We start from the raw sequence: 19,616 nt of genomic DNA, 5'->3' as shown, positions 1-19,616 counted from the left end.
CTTCTTAAGACAGTTCTGGGTTTTTCTTTTATTGGTTAATGTATATTTGTATATTGTGTTCAATTATTCACTCATAACCAAAATATAAGCTTGAAATGACATATTCTTAGTTCTTGAGCTAACAGCTTGTTTTTTAAATCTGTAATGAATTCTTCAAACAGCAGGGGGCGCTTGATATCCACTTTTTGCTGACCTCATTCACTCAGGTTACTTTTGGATGTACATTGCATAACAAAATACATAGTGCATAACCTTACAGCACAAAGATAGACACCTTTTATACTTTCAGAATAACTATCAATGAACCTTTATGAACCTTTAAAAATATATGGGCCTATTGTCAATTTAAAGAACTCTAAAACCATATTATTAATGTGTACTATATGTTAATTATTGGCATTTCTTACAGACGTGAACCAATGAGAGATGGAGGTTTCATTGCTCAGCCAGACAGTCAAAACAGATCAAGATCATTGTACTCAAATAGTCTGAGTGGCATAAATATGGCGTTTTTTAAATGCCTCATGTATTCAATTAAAGCAGCTTAATCCGCTTTTTGTGCAGCATGTAGGAATCAATTACTATGAAACGACTGTATTTGATGATTTCACAATTAACCTAGATATAAAATATTATTAAGCTACCTCGCTGCATTTGATGTATTTCTAAATCTGCATGGTGCTTTAAAAATTGAGTTGATCTATAAGATGAATGCAGAGAAGGGAAGTTTTTACAATAAACGGAACAGGATGGACTCTCGGTCAAGCCAACACTGAAATTTTACACACAGTGGAAGTGTTGCTGCTTTCATGGGCTGTGGGAAATATCGGTCTTTGGTTGGGTGACCCACAAATAAACTTCCAATGTTTAGTTTAGATGCAATACAAAATGCAATACGTTGGAGAATGTCAGTTATAGCGGCACGAAAAACATAAAAATAGGAAAAAAACGATTAAAAGGAATTTAAACCTGACTTTTCCCTTTTATAGTACAAACTCCTGGCATCAATTCTGCCACATTCACTTTTTTGTTTTCTTCCAGTAATGTTTAGTATTGTTTGTTACGTTTACTTTTTGATATCATTAAGCAGTATCACACTGTTGAGTTCTGTATTATAGTAACCTGTTCATTATGTAACTCAGCTGAACATAGTACTACTTACATTCATGTAAATTAGGCTACATACCTGTATACATTTCTATATTTTTCATACAGTACATTACTGTGCACCTTGTTATATTATTACATGTAAAGAATGTTCTAGATTTGCACTAATCATGTAAATTACCAGGAACTATCACTGTATGAGTGATTTGTGTGTGGTCCTGATTTTTAGTTAATTATAGTTGTGTTATTATTATCATATTTTTCTCATGTTTTTCTGGTTGTTTCAATTCCCCAATTCGCTAAATAAAGATGTACTATATCTCTATCTATTATTAAATCAGGATAGAGATCACTGGAATGCAGGAAAGAAAATATGGGAGGTCTGTTGTCAGAGCTCGGTCAGGGTCCGTGAACGCACTGTTCCAGAGTACTAACACAGCAGTGAGTGACAGTCCTGATCCACGGTAGCTGCTCTGCAGCAACAAGACTGGAGCAGAGCAAGGCAGGGGTGGGGGAACAGAAAGACAACAGACTGAAGCCGGGCAGGCTCTGTGCTCTGTGCTCTGTGCTGTGTAGTAAATGGGATTAAACCGCTCAGACAGCGCTTGGAAACACTAGAAGCAGTCCTTAGTAGTAGTAGTAGTTGTGGAGAGTAGGGGGAGCTCCGCGCCGAGCTGTACCGCATGTGCTCGCCCGTGTGGAAAACTTGCGCCTGCCTGCCTGTCGAACAGAAAAACAACCCAAACAAGAGGAAAACTAACGATAGCTGCAGTCGCCAACAAACCCTGGTTCTGGTTCAGGATCCGGGACTCGCGGTAGCAGCATACCCAAACCGACCCTTGCTTCCCCTCTCACATGCCTGCGTTGATGTGGGAGAGAGGGAGGGGAGCGGAGCCAGGGGACGTTTGATTTACCTCTCTAAACTTACAGAAATACTACTACACTACAAACAAGCTTATTTTAGTGGAAAATAAAGGACATATCGCGTGTCATGGAGAGCCAAGCGGGTGACCTCCAGAGCTGCGAGGACGTGCGGAAGAGCGGCTACCTTCGCAAGCAGAAGTCCATGCACCGGCGGTACTTCGTGCTCCGCGCCGCTTCGGAACGTGGCCCGACCCGCCTGGAGTACTACGAGAGCGAGAAGAAATTCCGCAGCAAGGCCCCCGTCCCGAAGAAAGCGGTGGCGCTGGAGACGTGCTTCAACATCAACAAGCGGGCCGACTCCAAGAACAAGCACATGATCGTGCTGTACACCCGGGCTGAGAGTTTTGCCATCGCCGCGGAGAACGAGGCGGACCAGGACGAGTGGTACCAGGCCATGGTGGACCTGCAGTGCAAAAGTGAGTCAAAGACCCTCAGACACTCATGCACGCTCTCATGCATGCATGCATTCATGCGCGCGCACACACACACACACACACACACACACACAGACACACACACACACACACACACACAAAATACTGTATGAATCTTTGCATAAGAGGAGAAACGTGGCAATGGCTGCATAGCTGAGCAGTAGAAGCGCACTGCAGATCGGGACATGTTTCATTCCAGTGTTTTGGATAATGTGCAGGGATTGTATAAATAAAATTTGAGCTTGCCAAGTACAGTTTACACAGTTTGTGTCTGTTGAGGGTGCACTCTCATTGCCCGATATATTGTTTAAGATTTTAAGCTGGCGGATTCATTTTAACACTTGTAAAACAAGCAGAGAGAGAGAGAGAGAAAATGAGAGCGCGAGAGAGAGGGTAGTTTTAACGCGCCTCCTTCCCACCAGTCCTTATCGTACTGGTGTCAGGCTAAATATTTTCTCCCAGTTACCCTCCAGAATTTTTGTGTTTCTCATTGTGGGCCAGTTGTGTGCAGTCGTTGTCTCTTTTTCCTATTCAAACAAACCCTGCCCTCTTGTTTACTTTGCATGCTCAGTTTTTTTTGCTAAAACTGCAATATTACATCAGGCATTGATTCTATAAGAGGAGAAAAATGTCCATAAAGTAGTGACAGGCTCAGTGCGTAGTCATCCGCTACACACATTCATATTTATTTTTCACTGATTGACAATTAATGACTAAGCAGCTTTACCTGTCCCATCAAGAGTCTCCTGCGGTGGATTTATCTCATGGTGCAAATGTGCAAATGGCCTTAACTCCCCTTAAAAAATCCCGCCGTGTAGATTTTGCTCAAACGGTGAGTATCAGCTGCTTGTGTCAACACAGCTGTCAGCAAAAGTGGTGAGCAGGGCAACTTCAAATCACCTGTTCTGCCCTCACTGTGAGCGGACACATGATGCAATCTTGGCAAACATAACTATGAGTTCAAGGTGCTATCGACCTGCCTCTGTTACATAAGTCACCTGAGGAGAGAAAATTACATATTCAACAGTATGTGATACTCTTGTTAGTTGTTTAAAGTAATGAAAAATTTGGTTAATTTAGGAGCTCCAGAAAGTTGAATTAGTAACCCCTGCAAATTTGGAATTGGTGTCAACATTGTTGCTTTAGCACAACTGTGTCTGTATGTTTTTGTGTGTGTGTGGGTACAGCCCCCTTCTCTCAAGTGTTTGACGAGTGCCTGTGAGATGGGAAAGTGAATAGACAGATGTTGGAGCCTAAGGAATTGAGGGAAACTTTACAACCTTTTTTAGAACAAAAAATGTCACTGTATAAAGGTCAGATGTACAGAATTCCTCCAGCAAGCGTCATCATGCCGTCGCTGCTATGAGTGGTCTAGCGTGCTGCACTGACAGCTACTCGTCTCTTTCTTTTGTTGGTTCAAGTGTTGAGTTCCTCATGTAAATAACACTGACAGTGACAACGAGCTGCAGCTGAGCTACTGTGTAAACCAGTGCGTTGGCAGGCCTTTTCTTGTGGTATGTGCTGCAGTTCACACAGTTTCTGCCCCAAAAAAATGAATGCACACAGACTGTCACTCCATTTGTCCCCCACTCATCCCAGTGGGGAGACGGAAGAATTCAAACCAGGGCCAAGAGATGCTGCGCTGTGTGTCCCACATACTTTCCAGAGGACCACTCCCTCAATTTGATACCTGTGTAGCTGGTCATGTAAAGCCTTCAGTTGCTACGGGGGTGGGGGGAGGACTTCTCAGCAACACGCTTTAGCTGGAGCTAAGATTGGAATGATTGGGTTGCTTCCAGTCTGCACAGCAAGAAGTTTCTCAGCTTGCAGGATAGTGAGCATGCATACAGTGAAAGCACAATGAATACTGTACAAGTCCATGCTGCTATATAGTGCTTTTGGGCTTGGGAAACTCACCTAAAGCAGCCCAGGAACTGTCCAATATCACACAGCCGCCCCTCTAGCTGGTGGTAATTAAACAAACATGAGCCAGCTGCTGTGCAGGACGATATTAGGATCCCATTTATTTATTCAGCTGAGTCCAGTAAGACCCTTTCGGGCAGTGATTACAGTATCAGGCTTGAGGGCAGCTATTTGCTCAGCTATTAGGAATCATTCGAGTGTGTAAAGGCTTAACCTCGATGAAACGGGCAGACGTGCAGCCCACAGTCGCCGTTTGCCAGGAAAACTTCCCGCAGCTCAGGCACCACCTCAGGAATTGTTGTTGACCTCAAAAGAACAATATGGCACAGTCAAACTTTGGAGCCATTGGCACTAAAACGAGAGAGAAACATCCACACATACACACATGCGAGAGGCTGCATGTATTACAGCAGCAACATAAAGCTTTTCATGAGCTAGAGGTCGCCCCCTTAATCTGTATTTCTTTTCATCTGATATAAAAAAAACTAAGAAAACAAACAGAACACTTTTGTTTTAAATACAATAAATGACTGGTATGAGGCGTAGATATTTCTCTGTCAGCCTTCAGTCCTATATGGGGAAACCAGAAGTTTCCTACTGGGAGAGCTAATCCAGGCTTCAAACTATGGGCCAGCAGTGGTTTGAGGAAAACTCTAGACTTGTACAAGGATAAAGGTATTATGTAATTTGAAGAACTCATTGTAAAACACAATGTTCCTAGAAAACACTTTTGTAAATACTTACATATAAGGAGATATATAATGGCTGCCCAGAATCAAAAAATTACAGAATCCCCTTTGTCCTTTTTTAGAAAATATCCTGTCAACCAATTGCAACAGCAAGGGTATAATCTCAGTTTTATACGCTATGCTAATATCTAACTCAACCAAATCTTCTGAGCACAATCTAAACTTGTGGAAGGAAGATATTCAAGAGGACATAACACTGGAGGATTGGAGTAGTATTTGTATCAAGGCTCAGAAACAGACCATGAATACCAGGCTTAAGTTACTACAATATAATTGGCTAATACATATTTTACCCCAGCAAAGTTACATAAGTTTAAAAGGGTAAACCCAGATTTATGCTACAAGTGCAATCACTCCAAAGGGACTCGGTTTCATTGTTTGTGGGACTGTAATAAAATTAAAGACTTCTGGTAAGAGGTAGCACTAATTATATTTAAATTAGTGTCTGTTAATCTCCCCTTCATCCCAAAGTATTCATTTTGGGGTTATACCCATCTGATGCTAACTTAAAAAAAGAGATGAAAGGACTTATAGATGTGCCTACTGCAAGCCAAATGTTTAACTTCTCTTGCTTGGAAAGATGTGAACAGGACTAGTAGTGGTAGGTGGCTTAGAGAAATAGCTTCTTGCCTAACAATGGAAAGAATAACAAATATATGGTTAAGGAAAGACAAGATGCTTTCAAACAGGTTTGGGGACCATTCTTAGATTTTGTTGAACAAAATGATGTGGGTGATATACTGGCAAATGAGGGGAATTCTGAGTAATGCGGGAGAGAGATGTTTGTATTGAATTGTGACATTGTTTGATTGGTTATATGCTCCAGATATATCCTCCAAAAAGGGATCAGACCAAGGTGAAAGGTAATTTTGTCTGTATGTACTCTATATAATTTGTGATTTTATTTTATATACATGTTTTTTATACATTTGTATTTTAATTCTTAGTCTGCTGCTGTGATTGCTGTCTGTAATTTGTTTTTTGTATCTTTGGTTTGTCAGGGTTTGTCTACATTTATGTATGTATTCGTTAAAATGAAACTCAATTAATACATTGTTTAAAAAAATAAATAAATAATTACTTAAATTGACAAAAACAACTTTTTTTAAAACAACAAATTTTAACTCAAGCTCCACACTTTTCCTGAGCAAATTCCATCAGTTGATCTCCAACTGAGATGGACAAAATGAATAAAAGATTATTCAAGGAAATAATCTTAAATTGCAGCGCTAACCAAGAGCAGCGTCTATTATATCCTCTATATCTACATGTATAGAGTTGTGTTCAGAATAATAGCAGTGTGTTTAAAAAAGTGAATAATGCTCAAAATCCTTAGAATAGCTTTCAATTCCAAAACACTGATCAAGTTTATGTTATACCTTTTATAGAAAGTGAAGAAAAATGAATATGAACACATATGGAATTATGTGGTAATATGAGAATTTGCATTTTTCTTTACAAACTCAAACATTTATTGTATGAATGGAAAAATGTCTCAAAGGTTTGCTTTACTTTGAATCACTGTACTAATATTTAGTTGCATGACCATTATTTCTGAGAAGTGCTTCACATCTGTGTTGCATGGAGTTTACCAGCTTATGGCACCTGTGAATAAGTATTCCAGCCCAGGACCATTGAACTACAATCCACAATTCCTCTGCATTACTGGGTTTTGCCTCAGAAAAATCATTTTTGATGTCACCCCACAAGTGTTCTATTGTACTGAGGTCCGGGGACTGGACTGGCCACTCCATAACATCAGTCTTGTTCATCTGGAACCAAGACTTTGCTCGCTTACTGGTGTGTTTTGGGTCATTGTCTTGTTGAAAGACCCATTTAAAAGGCATTTCCTCTTCAGCATAAGGCAACAAGACCTCTTCAAGTATTTTGACGTATTGAAACTGTCCATGATCCCTGCTATGAAATAAATAGGCCCAAAACCACAGTATGAGAAACATCCCAATGGCATGATTTTTGCACCACCATGCTTTACTGTCTTCAGTGTCCTGTGGCTTGAATTCAGTGCAAGGGGGTCGTCAGACAAACTGTCTGCAGCCCCTAGACCCAAAAAGAACAGTTTTGCTCTCATCAGTCCACAGAATGTTTGGCCATTTCTCCTTTGGCCAGTCGATGTGTCCTTTGACAAATTTCAACCTATTCAGTACATGTCTTTTTTCAGCAATGGGACTTTGCGGGGGGGCTTCTAGCTGATAGCTTTGCTTCACATAGCCTTCTTCTGATCATAACAGTACTCACAGGTAACTTTAAGTCTTCTTTGATTTTCCTGGAGCTGATCATTGGTTGAGCCTTTGCCATTTTGACTATTCTTTGATCCATTCGAATGGTAGTTGACCGTTTTTTCCCACGTCGTTCTGGCTTTGGACGCCATTTTAAGGCATTTGAAATAATCTTTTTCTGCACTTCTTTAAATGGTTTTCCCTCTCCAATCAACTTTTTAATCGAAGTCCGCTGTTCCTCTGAGCAATGTCTGGAACGACCCATTTTGCTGAGTATTTCAGTGTGAAATGCACTATAACCAGCATGCACTTTTCCTTCCTTCCTTCCTTAAATATGGGCCACCATTGACACTTATTTCTTCACTGAATCGGTCACCTTAATAATTGAACAAAAAAACTGCTATTATTTTGAACAAGCCCCTTTCAATTGCAGATTAAGTTACACAAAATGAGCAGCATGCATGATGCATGTTGGCTATGTTGGTTTTCTATGACTCTACAACACTTACTAGTAAATTATTTGCCATGTAGGAATATCACTTCTACCAAAAAATATGATTTATGAGGTTAGTGATGTTGGACTGCTATTATTTGTATGTACTGTATCTATTCCTTCTTCAAAGCTCCAAGAAATTACATGTGAAACACAGAAACCTCTGCTTTAATGATATGGTTATTCATGCTAATCCACAAACCTCAATATGAGCAGTTTTTCCTTCACTTCACTGTAAATATGTATTCCAGTAGGTATAGTTTTGAAACTTTTAAGCACCACAAAATAAATGCATTTGATGTCACTGTGTCAGACCACAGAGCTACAGCCAATATCCAAAGTTCAGCAGATCACACCAAAACACTGAAATCTGAAGTGATATGAGGAAAATGATGTTCTTCAGTGAACTGTGTATAGACAGACTTCACTGTGGCTCTGGAGTGGTTTTGTCTGGGAGATCTGGATCTCACTAGTGGCTTACCAAGCTGGCCGATTTAAACTTAAGCACTGCTCATCTCCCTAATTAGGCAGTAATTATTATCTCGAGGGTCAGCCGCTGGTGGCACAGCAGATGCTGTGTGCTTGCCAAGTCAGAAAGGAGAGTCACAGGGGAAACCATAACATCTAGAGTTCAGAAAATAATTAGTGATCTTTTTTTGGAGTGAGTCTTTTCCACTGATTTGTCCCACGCTCATTTAGTCCTCCAATCCAGGTTCAGGAGCAGTGAGCTGCCACAGGTTATTTCCTCTGCATAAATAGTTTGCGCACGTTAACACCCTATAATTTAATTTAACACCATAAGCTGGCCAGCCAGGCTTTCGCCATTGGCCAGCTCTGGCTTGATTACGATGCAGCAGCGCCTTGCATCAGAGGTGACAGTGAAACATTGTGACTCTTCTTCACGTCCAGCTGAGGCAGCCCTTAAATTAAGTGCTCAGGTCTGATCGACGGCAAAACAAGGCTCCATATGTTGAGCAGGATAGAGCCTGCGGGGCTTTAAATGCATAGTAACCTTTTATTTTTTGTGAGCCGTATGGATTTCTGTTGGTTGAGACCAGCCCATTACCGCTGTCCGAGTTGAGGTCAGGAAGTTCATGAATCAGTTTTACAGTGAGTGCATTAAAAAGACACATAAGTGAAAACCTTCCTCATTAGCTGGTGTGCTACTCCTTAGGGAGATTGATTGGATGCACTGTAACACCAGTGCCTAGACATGAATCCTGCATTTCACAATCTTTGCAAGCAAGGTAAAACTATTGTCTTATCTTTAGTTATTTGGGTTTCTTTCTTGTCAAAAATTGCCCATAAAAACCCAAAAGGCTTTTTGTAATGAGAGCCAGAAATGGTGCAGTAAACTGAGGTAAAAATGGTTTAAACATTTGTTCTCTCCACATCTTAGCACAAAGGAATGTATACAGGGTATTGAAAGGTTGGAGTTTCCTATTTTTTCTTTTGGACGCACACACTCTTCTGCAAAATGCCTCAGTACAGTGCTTTAAGATTTTATATCTAACTGTTATAAATTAAATCATCAATCCTATGAAGCCCCCTCTACAGCAATAAGAAACCATCGTGCTTTATAAAGAGTGGAACTGTTAGACGTTATTTTGTTTAAAAAAAAAAAAAAAAAAGCTCACCATCTTGAAAGTTAAGGCCATAGTAAGCATATTCTTGTTCACAACAATTGCCTGTTCTGATGTTCTGACCTAATAAAACTGAGACAAAATGTTTACTGACTCTGATACGGGCTCACCAGCAAAATCCAAGATGGCTGCCAGTTTGTTGAGAGTGTCTAAACTGGTTTTGCAAGAGCTTCAGATTACTTTCACAGAGCTTTTTCGTGTGTCTTGTCAAGGGACAGCAAACCTTGGATGATTCACCAATTATTTTGTGTGTGCGTGTGTGCCTGTGTGCCTGTGTGCTCTGTCTAACACGGACCACATGTGAAATGAACCTCAGGCAGATGCTGGTGTCGGGGAGGCATTGTGATCCTGAGTGTGGGCCCAGATAGTGGGATTACAGATGGATGAAGAGATGGGAAGAAGAGGAGTTGAAAAAGAGGAAATCGGGCACACATGGGAGCAAGAGATTAGACCAACTGTTTTCACTGCTAGGTGGCTCACTCTTTTTATCTCTTGTGTACATGCTAGGACAAAAAGTCCACAGCTGTCTCCTATCTGGTAAACTGGTATGGCAGTGTGGGGTGGTGTAGGGGTAACAGTTGCTGAGATAGGGGATAGAAAATTGTGTTTTTTATTTAGTATTTTTGCCTGTTTTGTTTACCTTATTGGGCTATACAGATTGTTATTAACAACAAGTGTGTATGCAGTGTATACAAATATTTATTGCATACAGACCTAAGTAATACGCAGATAAGAACATCCGCATCTGCATTACCACCACCAAAGTGAACAAAAAAGAACTATAAAATAAATACATGCAGAAGACACTGTTGTCAAAACCCACACAATGGACATACACACACAGATGGGTAGATGAAGTGTATGTCTGTCTGTGTGGTGTGTACACAGACAGACATACACCACAGATAAAGTGTGTCTCATTTCACAGGAGTATGTTTTCACCCCTAGCCCTTACCACTCGGTTTCGAGGGACAAGTGCTAGGGGTAAGACGAAAGGGTAGGGGAAGAGGAAAGGGGTAAGACAGAGAAATGGGATTCAGCCTTAGCCTTTAGAAGTTTCTGTGCAGAGTTTTCTGTTATGGCGCAGCACAGCATGCTAGGGCAATGAGGTCAGAAACATGAAACAGAACCTAGTGAGAGCCAACCGGTTCACTGCCAGTGTAGCTTTCCCTGATTTACGGGCTGCATTAGCTAACTAAGAAGAGGGATTTTATTTGGAATCTTGCTATACATTTCAATTAATCTTTCAGCAAATCTCAACAGTTTTCACAGAAATGCATTAAATAAAGGTTGTTGCTGGAAATGAAAGGTGGTGGAGACACTTTACTTTGATATACTCTGTCACTCATGGCGGAGTTGTCAATATCGCAGCTCTATATATTAAACACACACACTCCCTTATAGCATGATAGAAAGCAAGGGAGGCACAGCTCATATTTAAAATCCCAGTTTGAGAAAATTAGATTAGATTATGGCCTCTTTATATGCCATCTATGTTATCAAAAGGGGCAGCTGGAGCATAGCAAATAAATGGCATGAATAGACAGCAGTGTTGGCCGTGTAGGTTGCCATTAGCTACACGTAAGTCTGAAGGTTTCATGTGTGGTCGCGTTCAAAGCGAAGTAAACAACCTGCATGTGAATAAGCTAGTGTAAGTTGTTTTCAGCTTGCTAAAAAGGGAATGCTGAAACTTTGAAATAAGTGCAGTCACCTGGTATGAACTCACTGACCTGATATACACCATACACAACCCTGATTTAACGTGTGTGTGTGTGTGTGTGGTGTGTGGGTGTGTGTGGTGTGTGTGTGTGTGTGTGTGTGTGTGGGTGTGTGTGTGTGTGTGGGGGGGTGGGTGGGGGTGGGGGTGGGGGGGGGGGGTGGGGGGGTGTGGGTGTGTGTGGTAAAAATGTACAGCTTTCTCAACAGCAATCTCCACTGAGCGATCTATAATTCATACAGCTCCGTGCAGGATCAACCCTAGCTTTATGTAACCATAAAGAAAGGTCTGTAATCTTCGATATGGGTAAATCAGTCTGCATCGCTGTAGGAGACAGGGCTTTCGAGAGTTGTCGATAAGTGTACACAGTATGAGTGTCCCTGAGATCAAGGGTGTTTTTGTGTGGAAGTGCTGTTGAGGGCACAGCTAAGGTTTAAGGCAGCACTGACTGTACTCCAAACAAATACACTTGTGCTCTCCTAAAGACACGTCAAATGGCCTCTTGAAAAGGAAAAGCTACTCTTCGAGGAATGTGCTGCACTCTCAACAACCAAAGGGTTGGGACATTTATTTTTGTAGAACAAATAAAGCCTGTGATTACATTTTTTTTTTTTTTTTTTACCTAAGCAATCCTAAAACAAACTTTTTTCACCTTAAAGATTCCTCTTCAAGTCCAATGTTTCCCTCTGATATATCTTTGCAATCTCCTGTAGTCCTTCGTTCCCTTGGTCCCCACTGAAAAATCCCCAAACCATCCCTTCCTGTTGTAAATCTAAATCGAGGAGGCAAACAGGGCTCCTTGCACACAGAAAAGCAGTGCATGAAACAGCCATGCATGGCCTTGAGTGAGTCATCTAATGTAGGGGGAGTGCCTCCACACACACACAGCCACTAAGCCACAGCCTCCACAGCCCTTCAACAAAACATCTATTCTAAGTCTCTTTCAAGTTGGGAGCAATCCTCCAATTTTGAGAAAGCAAACTGGAAGAAAACACATCAGACCTCCCCCTTCCCTTTTTTGCAATCACAAGTAAAAATGTTTTGAGAAGAGGATCTTTGGGAAATGTTTGTCACAACGGAAGCTCTGCTATCATGGCGTCCACTGTGCATGCTGAGGCTTCTTGTCTAGATATGGTTGTCATTGTTGGATTTGCAGCAGAGGCCTGTGAAAGCATGCAGACATACAATCATATATTTGTGATTCTGTGGTCAGGGTGCACTGTGATTAGCATAGTTGGGCCAAAGTCCTTGCTTAAAGTAGAATACCACACAAACTTTGTGATTATATGATCTGTTTGTGAAAAGAAATCATCAATACTTCAATGTGCCAGATGTGTGAGTCTAATAAGGCAGGTGCTCTTTTTTGCGCAAAGAACATCTTGTTCCCATGAAGGGAACAGCTGAGTCTCCTCAGGTTTGGTTCATCAGTCCTGTCATTAAGTTAATTGATTCGGTGTTGTAGATTTGTAGTTATCATGCACAGAAATACCCAACCTGGCAGTTGGGTATGTCTGTGCAGGGAGAACTCAGAACACACTATTCATGGGAGTGTCCATGTTTAAGGAACATTTTAGGGTGGTCCTTTAGCGAATAATAATAATCCACCTTAAAACATGTGTCACATCATGGTTTTCCTTTAATCCTGGTCTTTTTAGTAAACAGATGTGAGGTCCCTTGTGGCTGCAAGTTATATAGCTTAGAGGTAAATCTGTGATATACTTCGATGCAGTGTCAATGGTTGTTGACAATAAGTTGCACACTTAGACTGTTACAGTCTATGTGTGCACAGCATAAAAGAATTAAGGTAATTTTATGGGTTCCTGCTTCCGATCTGTGAGCAATAAGGTGACTCAGAACACCAAACTGGCTCAGTGGTAGAGCGGTTGCTTGCCAATCGGAAGGTTGGTGGTTTGATCCCTGGCCCTGCAGTCCCATGTCTAAGTGTCCTTGGGCAAGACACTGAAGCCCGAGTTGAGTGTGAGTGTTTATCTGATGAGCAGGTGGTACCTTGTATGGCAGCCTTAGCCACTGTGTGTGAATGTTGAATGGTTCCTGTACTATGTAAAAGCGCTTTGAGTAGTCGCTGTATAAGAACAGTTCACTTACATTCAGATGTTACAGCAAGTCTGGGGGCCTTTGTATGGCCCCTTCCAGCCCAGGATCAAAACTCACCAAGAGCTTTCTCTCCGGTTTTTCCTCGCTTAATTCCCTACTGTCTGAATACAGAAACACAAAGGGTGAATAGACTGCCTGTACTTTCGCTAAGAGGCACTAGATTTTATTAGTTTAGAAAGCCAGTTTATTGTTGGTATAGCAGCTTCAGAAAGTTGCTCTTGATGAGCTTATTGAGTGCTTTGCTCTTAGGTTTCTGGCTTATCTATTGGCATTGTTTGTTTTGTTTTTTCCCCAAAAAATCACTTGTTAAGCTGTGTGTGTGTGTGTGTGTGTGTGTGTGTGTGTGTGTGTGTGTGTGTGTGTGTGTGTGTGTGTGTGTGTGTGTGTGTGTGTGTGTGTGTGTGTGTGTGTGTGTGTGTGTGTGTGTGTGTGTGTGTGTGTGTGTGTGTGTGTGTGCGCCTTGCCCTCCACTAACAGATTAATACTGGTGGTTTCACATGGTGTTCCTTTGTTCACAGGTGTATGAAGGTCATGTCAGTGCTTTGTTGCAGGAGTTGTGCTTTGCCAGTGTTTATAAGTCCTCCTTTAAAAAATGTTAATTACCCCTGTTCTTTCCTATCAAGTCATATCCTCACTTTCTCTCAACAACCTTTAAATCTCCTGTCTCTGTTCTGTCCCTGTAGGTAAAATCCCCACTGACAATGAGGAAGGGGGGGACTATGGCGTGCCCAACCCTGGGCCTGCATTCAAAGAGGTTTGGCAGGTGAAAGTGTGGCCCAAAGGCCTGGGTCAAGCCAAGAACTTGGTGGGCATCTATCGCCTTTGCCTGACTGACAAGACTGTCAATTTTGTTAAGCTCAACTCTGATGCTGCTGCCGTAGTGCTGCAGCTGATGAACGTTCGACGCTGCGGCCATTCAGAAAACTTTTTCTTCGTCGAGGTGGGGCGCTCAGCCGTGACAGGCCCGGGCGAGTTCTGGATGCAGGTGAGCCTGTAATCTGCAGTCCCCTTTATGTTGAGAGTTGCACCCTCCAGTCCCACATATTCGTTAAGAGCCTATAATCAACAGAGTCTGAGAAACCATAAAGTTACCTAACATTACGGTAAAGTTCATAACCCTATATTATTGTCCAATTTATAAAGGTTGTTGCTTGGACTAACTAAGAATGAATTCACAAACAAATCTACCATAATTTTTTAAATGGGTTCACTCAGTTTTTTTTGCCCTTTCTTAGGTGGATGATTCGGTGGTGGCTCAGAACATGCATGAAACCTTGCTAGAGGCTATGAAGGCACTGAGTGAGGAGTTCCGCCAACGCAGCAAGTCTCAGTCGAACTCTGGCCCTGGAGGAGGTGCTACTGCTTCTAACCCCATTAGTGTTCCCTCACGGCGCCATCACCCAAACCCTCCTCCCAGCCAGGTGGGCTTCACCCGTCGGCCCCGAACTGAGCCTCCGGGGGGAGTTAACAGTGGAGCGGGGGTCAACAGTGCCAATGCTTCTCCCACCCCACGGCATAGCTTTCCAAGGTCTCCCACTGCTAATGATGGGGGGAAAGGTGAGGAAGGAATAGCAGGCAGCACACCACTCCAAGGTTTGTGCTCCAGCCCATCCACAAATGGTTCTTGCTCGACCACCCCAATCCTCAGGTCAAAGTCAGCCCGTTCTGCCGCCACCACAGCTGCTAAAACTTCTCTTGGGTTGATGCGTTCCATCTCTACACCAGCGCCATCTCCAGCCCCAAGCCTCTCGTCTAGCTCTGGGCATGGCTCTGAGTTTGGAGGCGTGACATCTGCTAGTGGTGGTCCAGGGTCTGGTGCCTATAGTCATGTTCCCTCCCATCGCGCCTCTGTCTCAGGCTCGCCCAGTGACTATGGCTCTTCGGATGAGTATGGCTCTAGTCCTGGGGATCACACTCTCCGAGCATCCCCGAGCCTCCCTGGAAGCTCTGTTGGTAGCGCTGGGAGTCAGTCCCATGGTGAGGAGGGAGCCAACTATATCCTGATGGGCCAACGTAGTGGTGGCAGTGGTAGCAGCAGTAACCAAGGGAGCTTGACATGCGGATCCTTGCCAGCACCAGGAACACCAGCCTGTGGCTCCCAGCCACAAACCAGGAGAGTGCTGCGCCGCTCCTCCAGCCGTGAATGTGATACTGAACGTAGGCTGCTAAGCAAGCGGGCTTCATTACCTCCTATGGCTCTGGAGAGGCTGGCCCCACGTCAGCGCAGAGCTGAGGAGCCTGCAGATGAAGATTCAGCCGATTATGCCATCATGTCCAGAAGCACCAGCCGCGAGTCCTTTGCTTCCACCTCCTCTTCCACACTGAGGGAATCTGTCATGTGTGCTGGGTCAGCAGGGGGAGGTGGAGGGTACTTGGATCTGGCGGGTGAGTTCAAAAGTGAAGTGGGTGGAGGAGGTGGTAGTGTAGATAAAGGTGTGGACACTGGGTACATGTCCATGCTGCCTGGCGTCACTCAGCCTCCAGTATCCCTGTCCCAATCATTGGCTGTCTCTGTTCCAGACTCTGATTCCAAACCTCCTGATGACTACATGGCCATGACCCCAAACAACAGCGTGTCCCCACCACAGCAAATCCGGCCTCCACCAGCTTCTGATGGCTACATGATAATGTCTCCCAATAGCAGCTGCTCCCCTGATCAGCGTGGAGGTCTCTCTGGAGGGGCTTGGGTGGGCAGTGATAGTGCAGACAGCAGGGCAGGCAGTGACTACATGAACATGTCTCCAATAAGTGCACGTTCTGTAAATGGCAGCCCCCCACCTCCTGAGCACACTGGTCATTTGGAGACCAGTTCTCAACAGCAAGCCCCCAAGATGGTGTATTCTTACTATTCCCTTCCCCGCTCATATAAACACAACCCCTCTGCTGGACACTTTGAGGATGTGCCTGGACGAGGCAGAAGGCCCAGTGGTAGTTGTAGTAGGGGAATGGGTGGAGGTAGGACTATGGGGGGGGCGCGTCAAGAGCAAACAGTAGCATGCAATTCAGTAGTTGGACGCCACCTATCACTCTCCTCTTCCTCATACTCCTCCAGCTCAGCCAGCAGCGAGAGCCTTGGGGAGAGTGAGGACCGTGCTACACAGGCAGTGAGCACCATTGCTGGGGGAGCTCAGTCCAAAGATGGGAGTAAGCTCCAGCAGAAACAAGGCTCTGGTGGATTGTCCAAGCAGGGTAACCATAGTAGGAGCAGACCAGTGAGCCTGTTTGTTGATGTATCCAAGGCTAACACCCTTCCTAGGGTCCGTGAGAATCCCCTGCCCCCAGAACCTAAGAGCCCTGGGGAGTATGTAAGCATTGAGTTTAAGGGGGAGAAGAGCTGCCAGACTGGGGTTGGAGGAGGGCGGGGCAGAGGTCTCAGGCATGGCTTATCACTGCCTCATGGCTCAAGCAGCAAGTATCCTCAACACAGGCCAACATCTTGCTTAGGGAACTTTACCCCCCTCTCCCTTAGCCCCTCTGTCCCCATCACTCCCCCAGCTGCCTCTGAGTATGTCAACATGGACTTGGGCCCATCCCCGTCCCCCTCACCCCACTCCCTTACCCCACTAGTTTTCCCCTCTTTCCATACCCCTCCCACGCCACCAACTCTTTCTCATGCCCCCAAAGCCTGTGTTAAGGGAACTACTGGCCCTTGTGAAGAGGGGGCCGCAGTGGCCGAGGCCCCACTTAGGAAAAGCAGAGAAAGTGCCCCATCAGTGTCTGAGTCTCCAACATCCTGTGGAGACTACACTGAGATGGCCTTCCCTAGGTCATCATCTAGTGTCTCCCCCAAAGCCCTGTCCCCCACCAGGACTGATCTTTCTGTTCCAGTGCTATCACGGGGTCTAGATTTCCCCCTAGCCAAACCTGGACCCAACCCAGACCACGGGGCTAAAGTTATCCGGGCCGACCCGCAAGGACGCAGACGCCACTGCTCAGAAACTTTCCTTGCCCCGCCTTCCCTCCCCACCGCTATTTCTACTTCCTCTTCTTCTACTGCCTCCCTCTTTCCTGAACACGCCCAAGCTGTGGCCCGCCGGCTGGGTTTTGAAAGCATGCTGTGGGGGAATGGTGCTGTGACTGATAATCTCACTCAGTTTACCCTCCCTGGACAGCAGTCCCTTCCCACAAACACTCAGACTTTGTCCACAGAGAAAGGCCTTAACTATATAGACTTGGACTTGGCCAACAAAGAGGGACACCATTTGGGCCAGGATGGACCTTCAGGTAGCCAGGCCCCCTCTCGCCTCTTGTCTGTACTGGGTGGAGGTTCTGGTGTCGGGGGAGTGGGCGCAGCAGTTGGCAGCAACAGCAACAGCAGCTCAACACTCAACACTTACGCCAGCATTGACTTCTACAAATCAGAGGAGCTCCGAACGCATCAGAATGGAAACAAGGAGGGTACAGGTAAGAGTTGCCTTTATTCTTTTAAAACACATTTGTTAGACTGTGTTTAGGATCATGTCTCTTTACTTTTCTCATCACACAAACTGTAAAATACTCAGTAATCTCTTTCTTTCTTTAAAAATCCACTTTTAAGATAATCCAATGGAGCACTGCCTCCTTTGCCATTTATGCTTGGGGTCCAACTTCAACTGGCTCCAGATTGGAACACACCAGTCTAATTTGTAGGCCTGTCTGCATAATCCGCTATATAAGATATAGATCAGCTGCTCAGACAATTCATAAACACATTTCCTTGTCTGGGGCTTTGTGTACTTCTAAAGGCATACGCACACATTTTTCCCTAATGTGAGGTGCCAAAGGCCAGACAACCCTATTGGAATATCAATCAATATATTTATTTATAAATATAGATTTATTTAAATGACTATTGATCACCTCAAGGTGTCCTTTCAATGTTTCAGTGAAGATTCAGGTGGCGTTTGTTATACATATAAGCGAATGCTCTAAATGAGCCATTGTTTTCCAATGAGGAAAGCAGTCGCTCACAACTCACTGCAGTGCTACTCTTAGCAAAGGAAATCATTCACACTACCATTTAAGCATTCTACTCGAAGTTCAGAAAAGTTTGAGTATGATAAATATCAGTAGAAGAAAGCAGTGGAGTAGAAAAATGATTCTTCCACCAATTCAGTTATTTTACGAGATCCAGAACCCGTCAACTTCAAAATTAGGATGATGTTATGAAGGAAGGTGTGCAAGCATACAAGTGGGGTTGCCAGGTTTGTAGAAGTGGCTATAAGAATACTTTAATCGAAGCAGAAAGCTGTGGTTGTTACAGTGGGGCTCGAAAGTTTTAGCGCCCCAGGTAAAAAATTGTATTAATGTGCAAAAAAAAGCCAAGAAAAGATGGAAAAATCTCCAATAGGCATCAAATGACAGATTAGACATTTTGTATAATATGTCACAAAAAGTAAGATTTTATTTCCATCATTTACACTTTCAAAATAACAGAAAACAAAAAAATGGCATCTGCAAAAGTTTGGGCACCCTGCAGAGTTTATAGCATGCATCGCCCCCTTTGGAAAGTTGAGACCTGACAGCGTCATGGATTGTTCTCAATCATCGTCTGGAAAGACCAGGTGATGTCAATCTTAACGTTTTAAATGCCCAGACTCATCTGACCTTGCCTCATCTGACAATCAGCACCATGGCTTCTTCTAAGCAGTTGTCTAGAAAACTGAAACTGAAAATAGTTGACGCTCACAAAGCAGGAGAAGGCTATGAGAAGATAGCAAAGCGTTTTCAGATGCCAATATCCTCTGTTCAGAATGTAATTAAGAAATGGCAGTCATCAGGAACAGTGGAAGTTAAAGCAAGATCTGGAAGACCAAGAAAAATATCAGACAGAACAGCTCGCAGGATTGTGAGAAAAGCAAGTCCAAACCCACGTTTGACTGCACGATCATCCAGAAAAACCTCAAGAATCAATCGTGCTTTGGGGTTGTATTGCACAGGGAACATTTCACGAGTAGAAGGAAAATGGATTCAATAAAATTTTAGCAAATTTTGGACGCTAACTTGATGCCACCGGTGAAAAAGCTGAAGTTTAAGAGAGGATGGGTTCTACAAATGGATAATGATCCTAAACACACCTCAAATTCCACGGTGGTTTACATCAAGAGGCTTAAACTGAAGGTTTTACCATGGCCTTCACAATCTCCTGACCTCACATAATTGAAAATCTATGGATAGACCTTAAAAAAGCAGTGCGTGACAGACAGCCCAAAAATCTCAAAAAACTGGAAGACTTTTGTAAGTAAGAATGGACCTCAAACAAGAATTGAAAGACTCTTGGCTGGCTACAAGAAGC

The 19,616-nt window shown here is 43.6% G+C and overlaps 1 protein-coding gene across 2 annotated transcripts in view; it reads left to right on the top strand.

The window, feature by feature from the left end:
* Positions 1 to 1,045: 1,045 nt before the first annotated feature.
* Positions 1,046 to 19,616, top strand: part of si:ch73-335l21.1 (insulin receptor substrate 1-B) — a 60,768-nt gene continuing 42,197 nt past the window's right edge. Inside the window, exons 1-4 of one of the 2 annotated variants that reach the window (XM_032511362.1) lie at positions 1,046 to 1,055; positions 1,927 to 2,447; positions 14,026 to 14,327; positions 14,578 to 17,746. In XM_032511362.1, the coding sequence (XP_032367253.1) occupies positions 2,099 to 2,447; positions 14,026 to 14,327; positions 14,578 to 17,746 (3,820 nt within the window). In that variant the 5' untranslated portion in view covers positions 1,046 to 1,055; positions 1,927 to 2,098. Of the gene's footprint in view, positions 1,056 to 1,542; positions 2,448 to 14,025; positions 14,328 to 14,577; positions 17,747 to 19,616 lie in introns of those variants that run through there. The other variant, XR_004331231.1, reaches the window with a different exon arrangement.

The sequence above is a fragment of the Etheostoma spectabile genome, unplaced genomic scaffold (genome assembly GCF_008692095.1).
Source record: "Etheostoma spectabile isolate EspeVRDwgs_2016 unplaced genomic scaffold, UIUC_Espe_1.0 scaffold352, whole genome shotgun sequence".
NCBI classification, from domain to species: Eukaryota; Metazoa; Chordata; class Actinopteri; order Perciformes; family Percidae; genus Etheostoma; species Etheostoma spectabile.
Note: the sequence above shows the minus strand (reverse complement) of the source record. Positions and strands in the feature narration are given on the sequence as shown.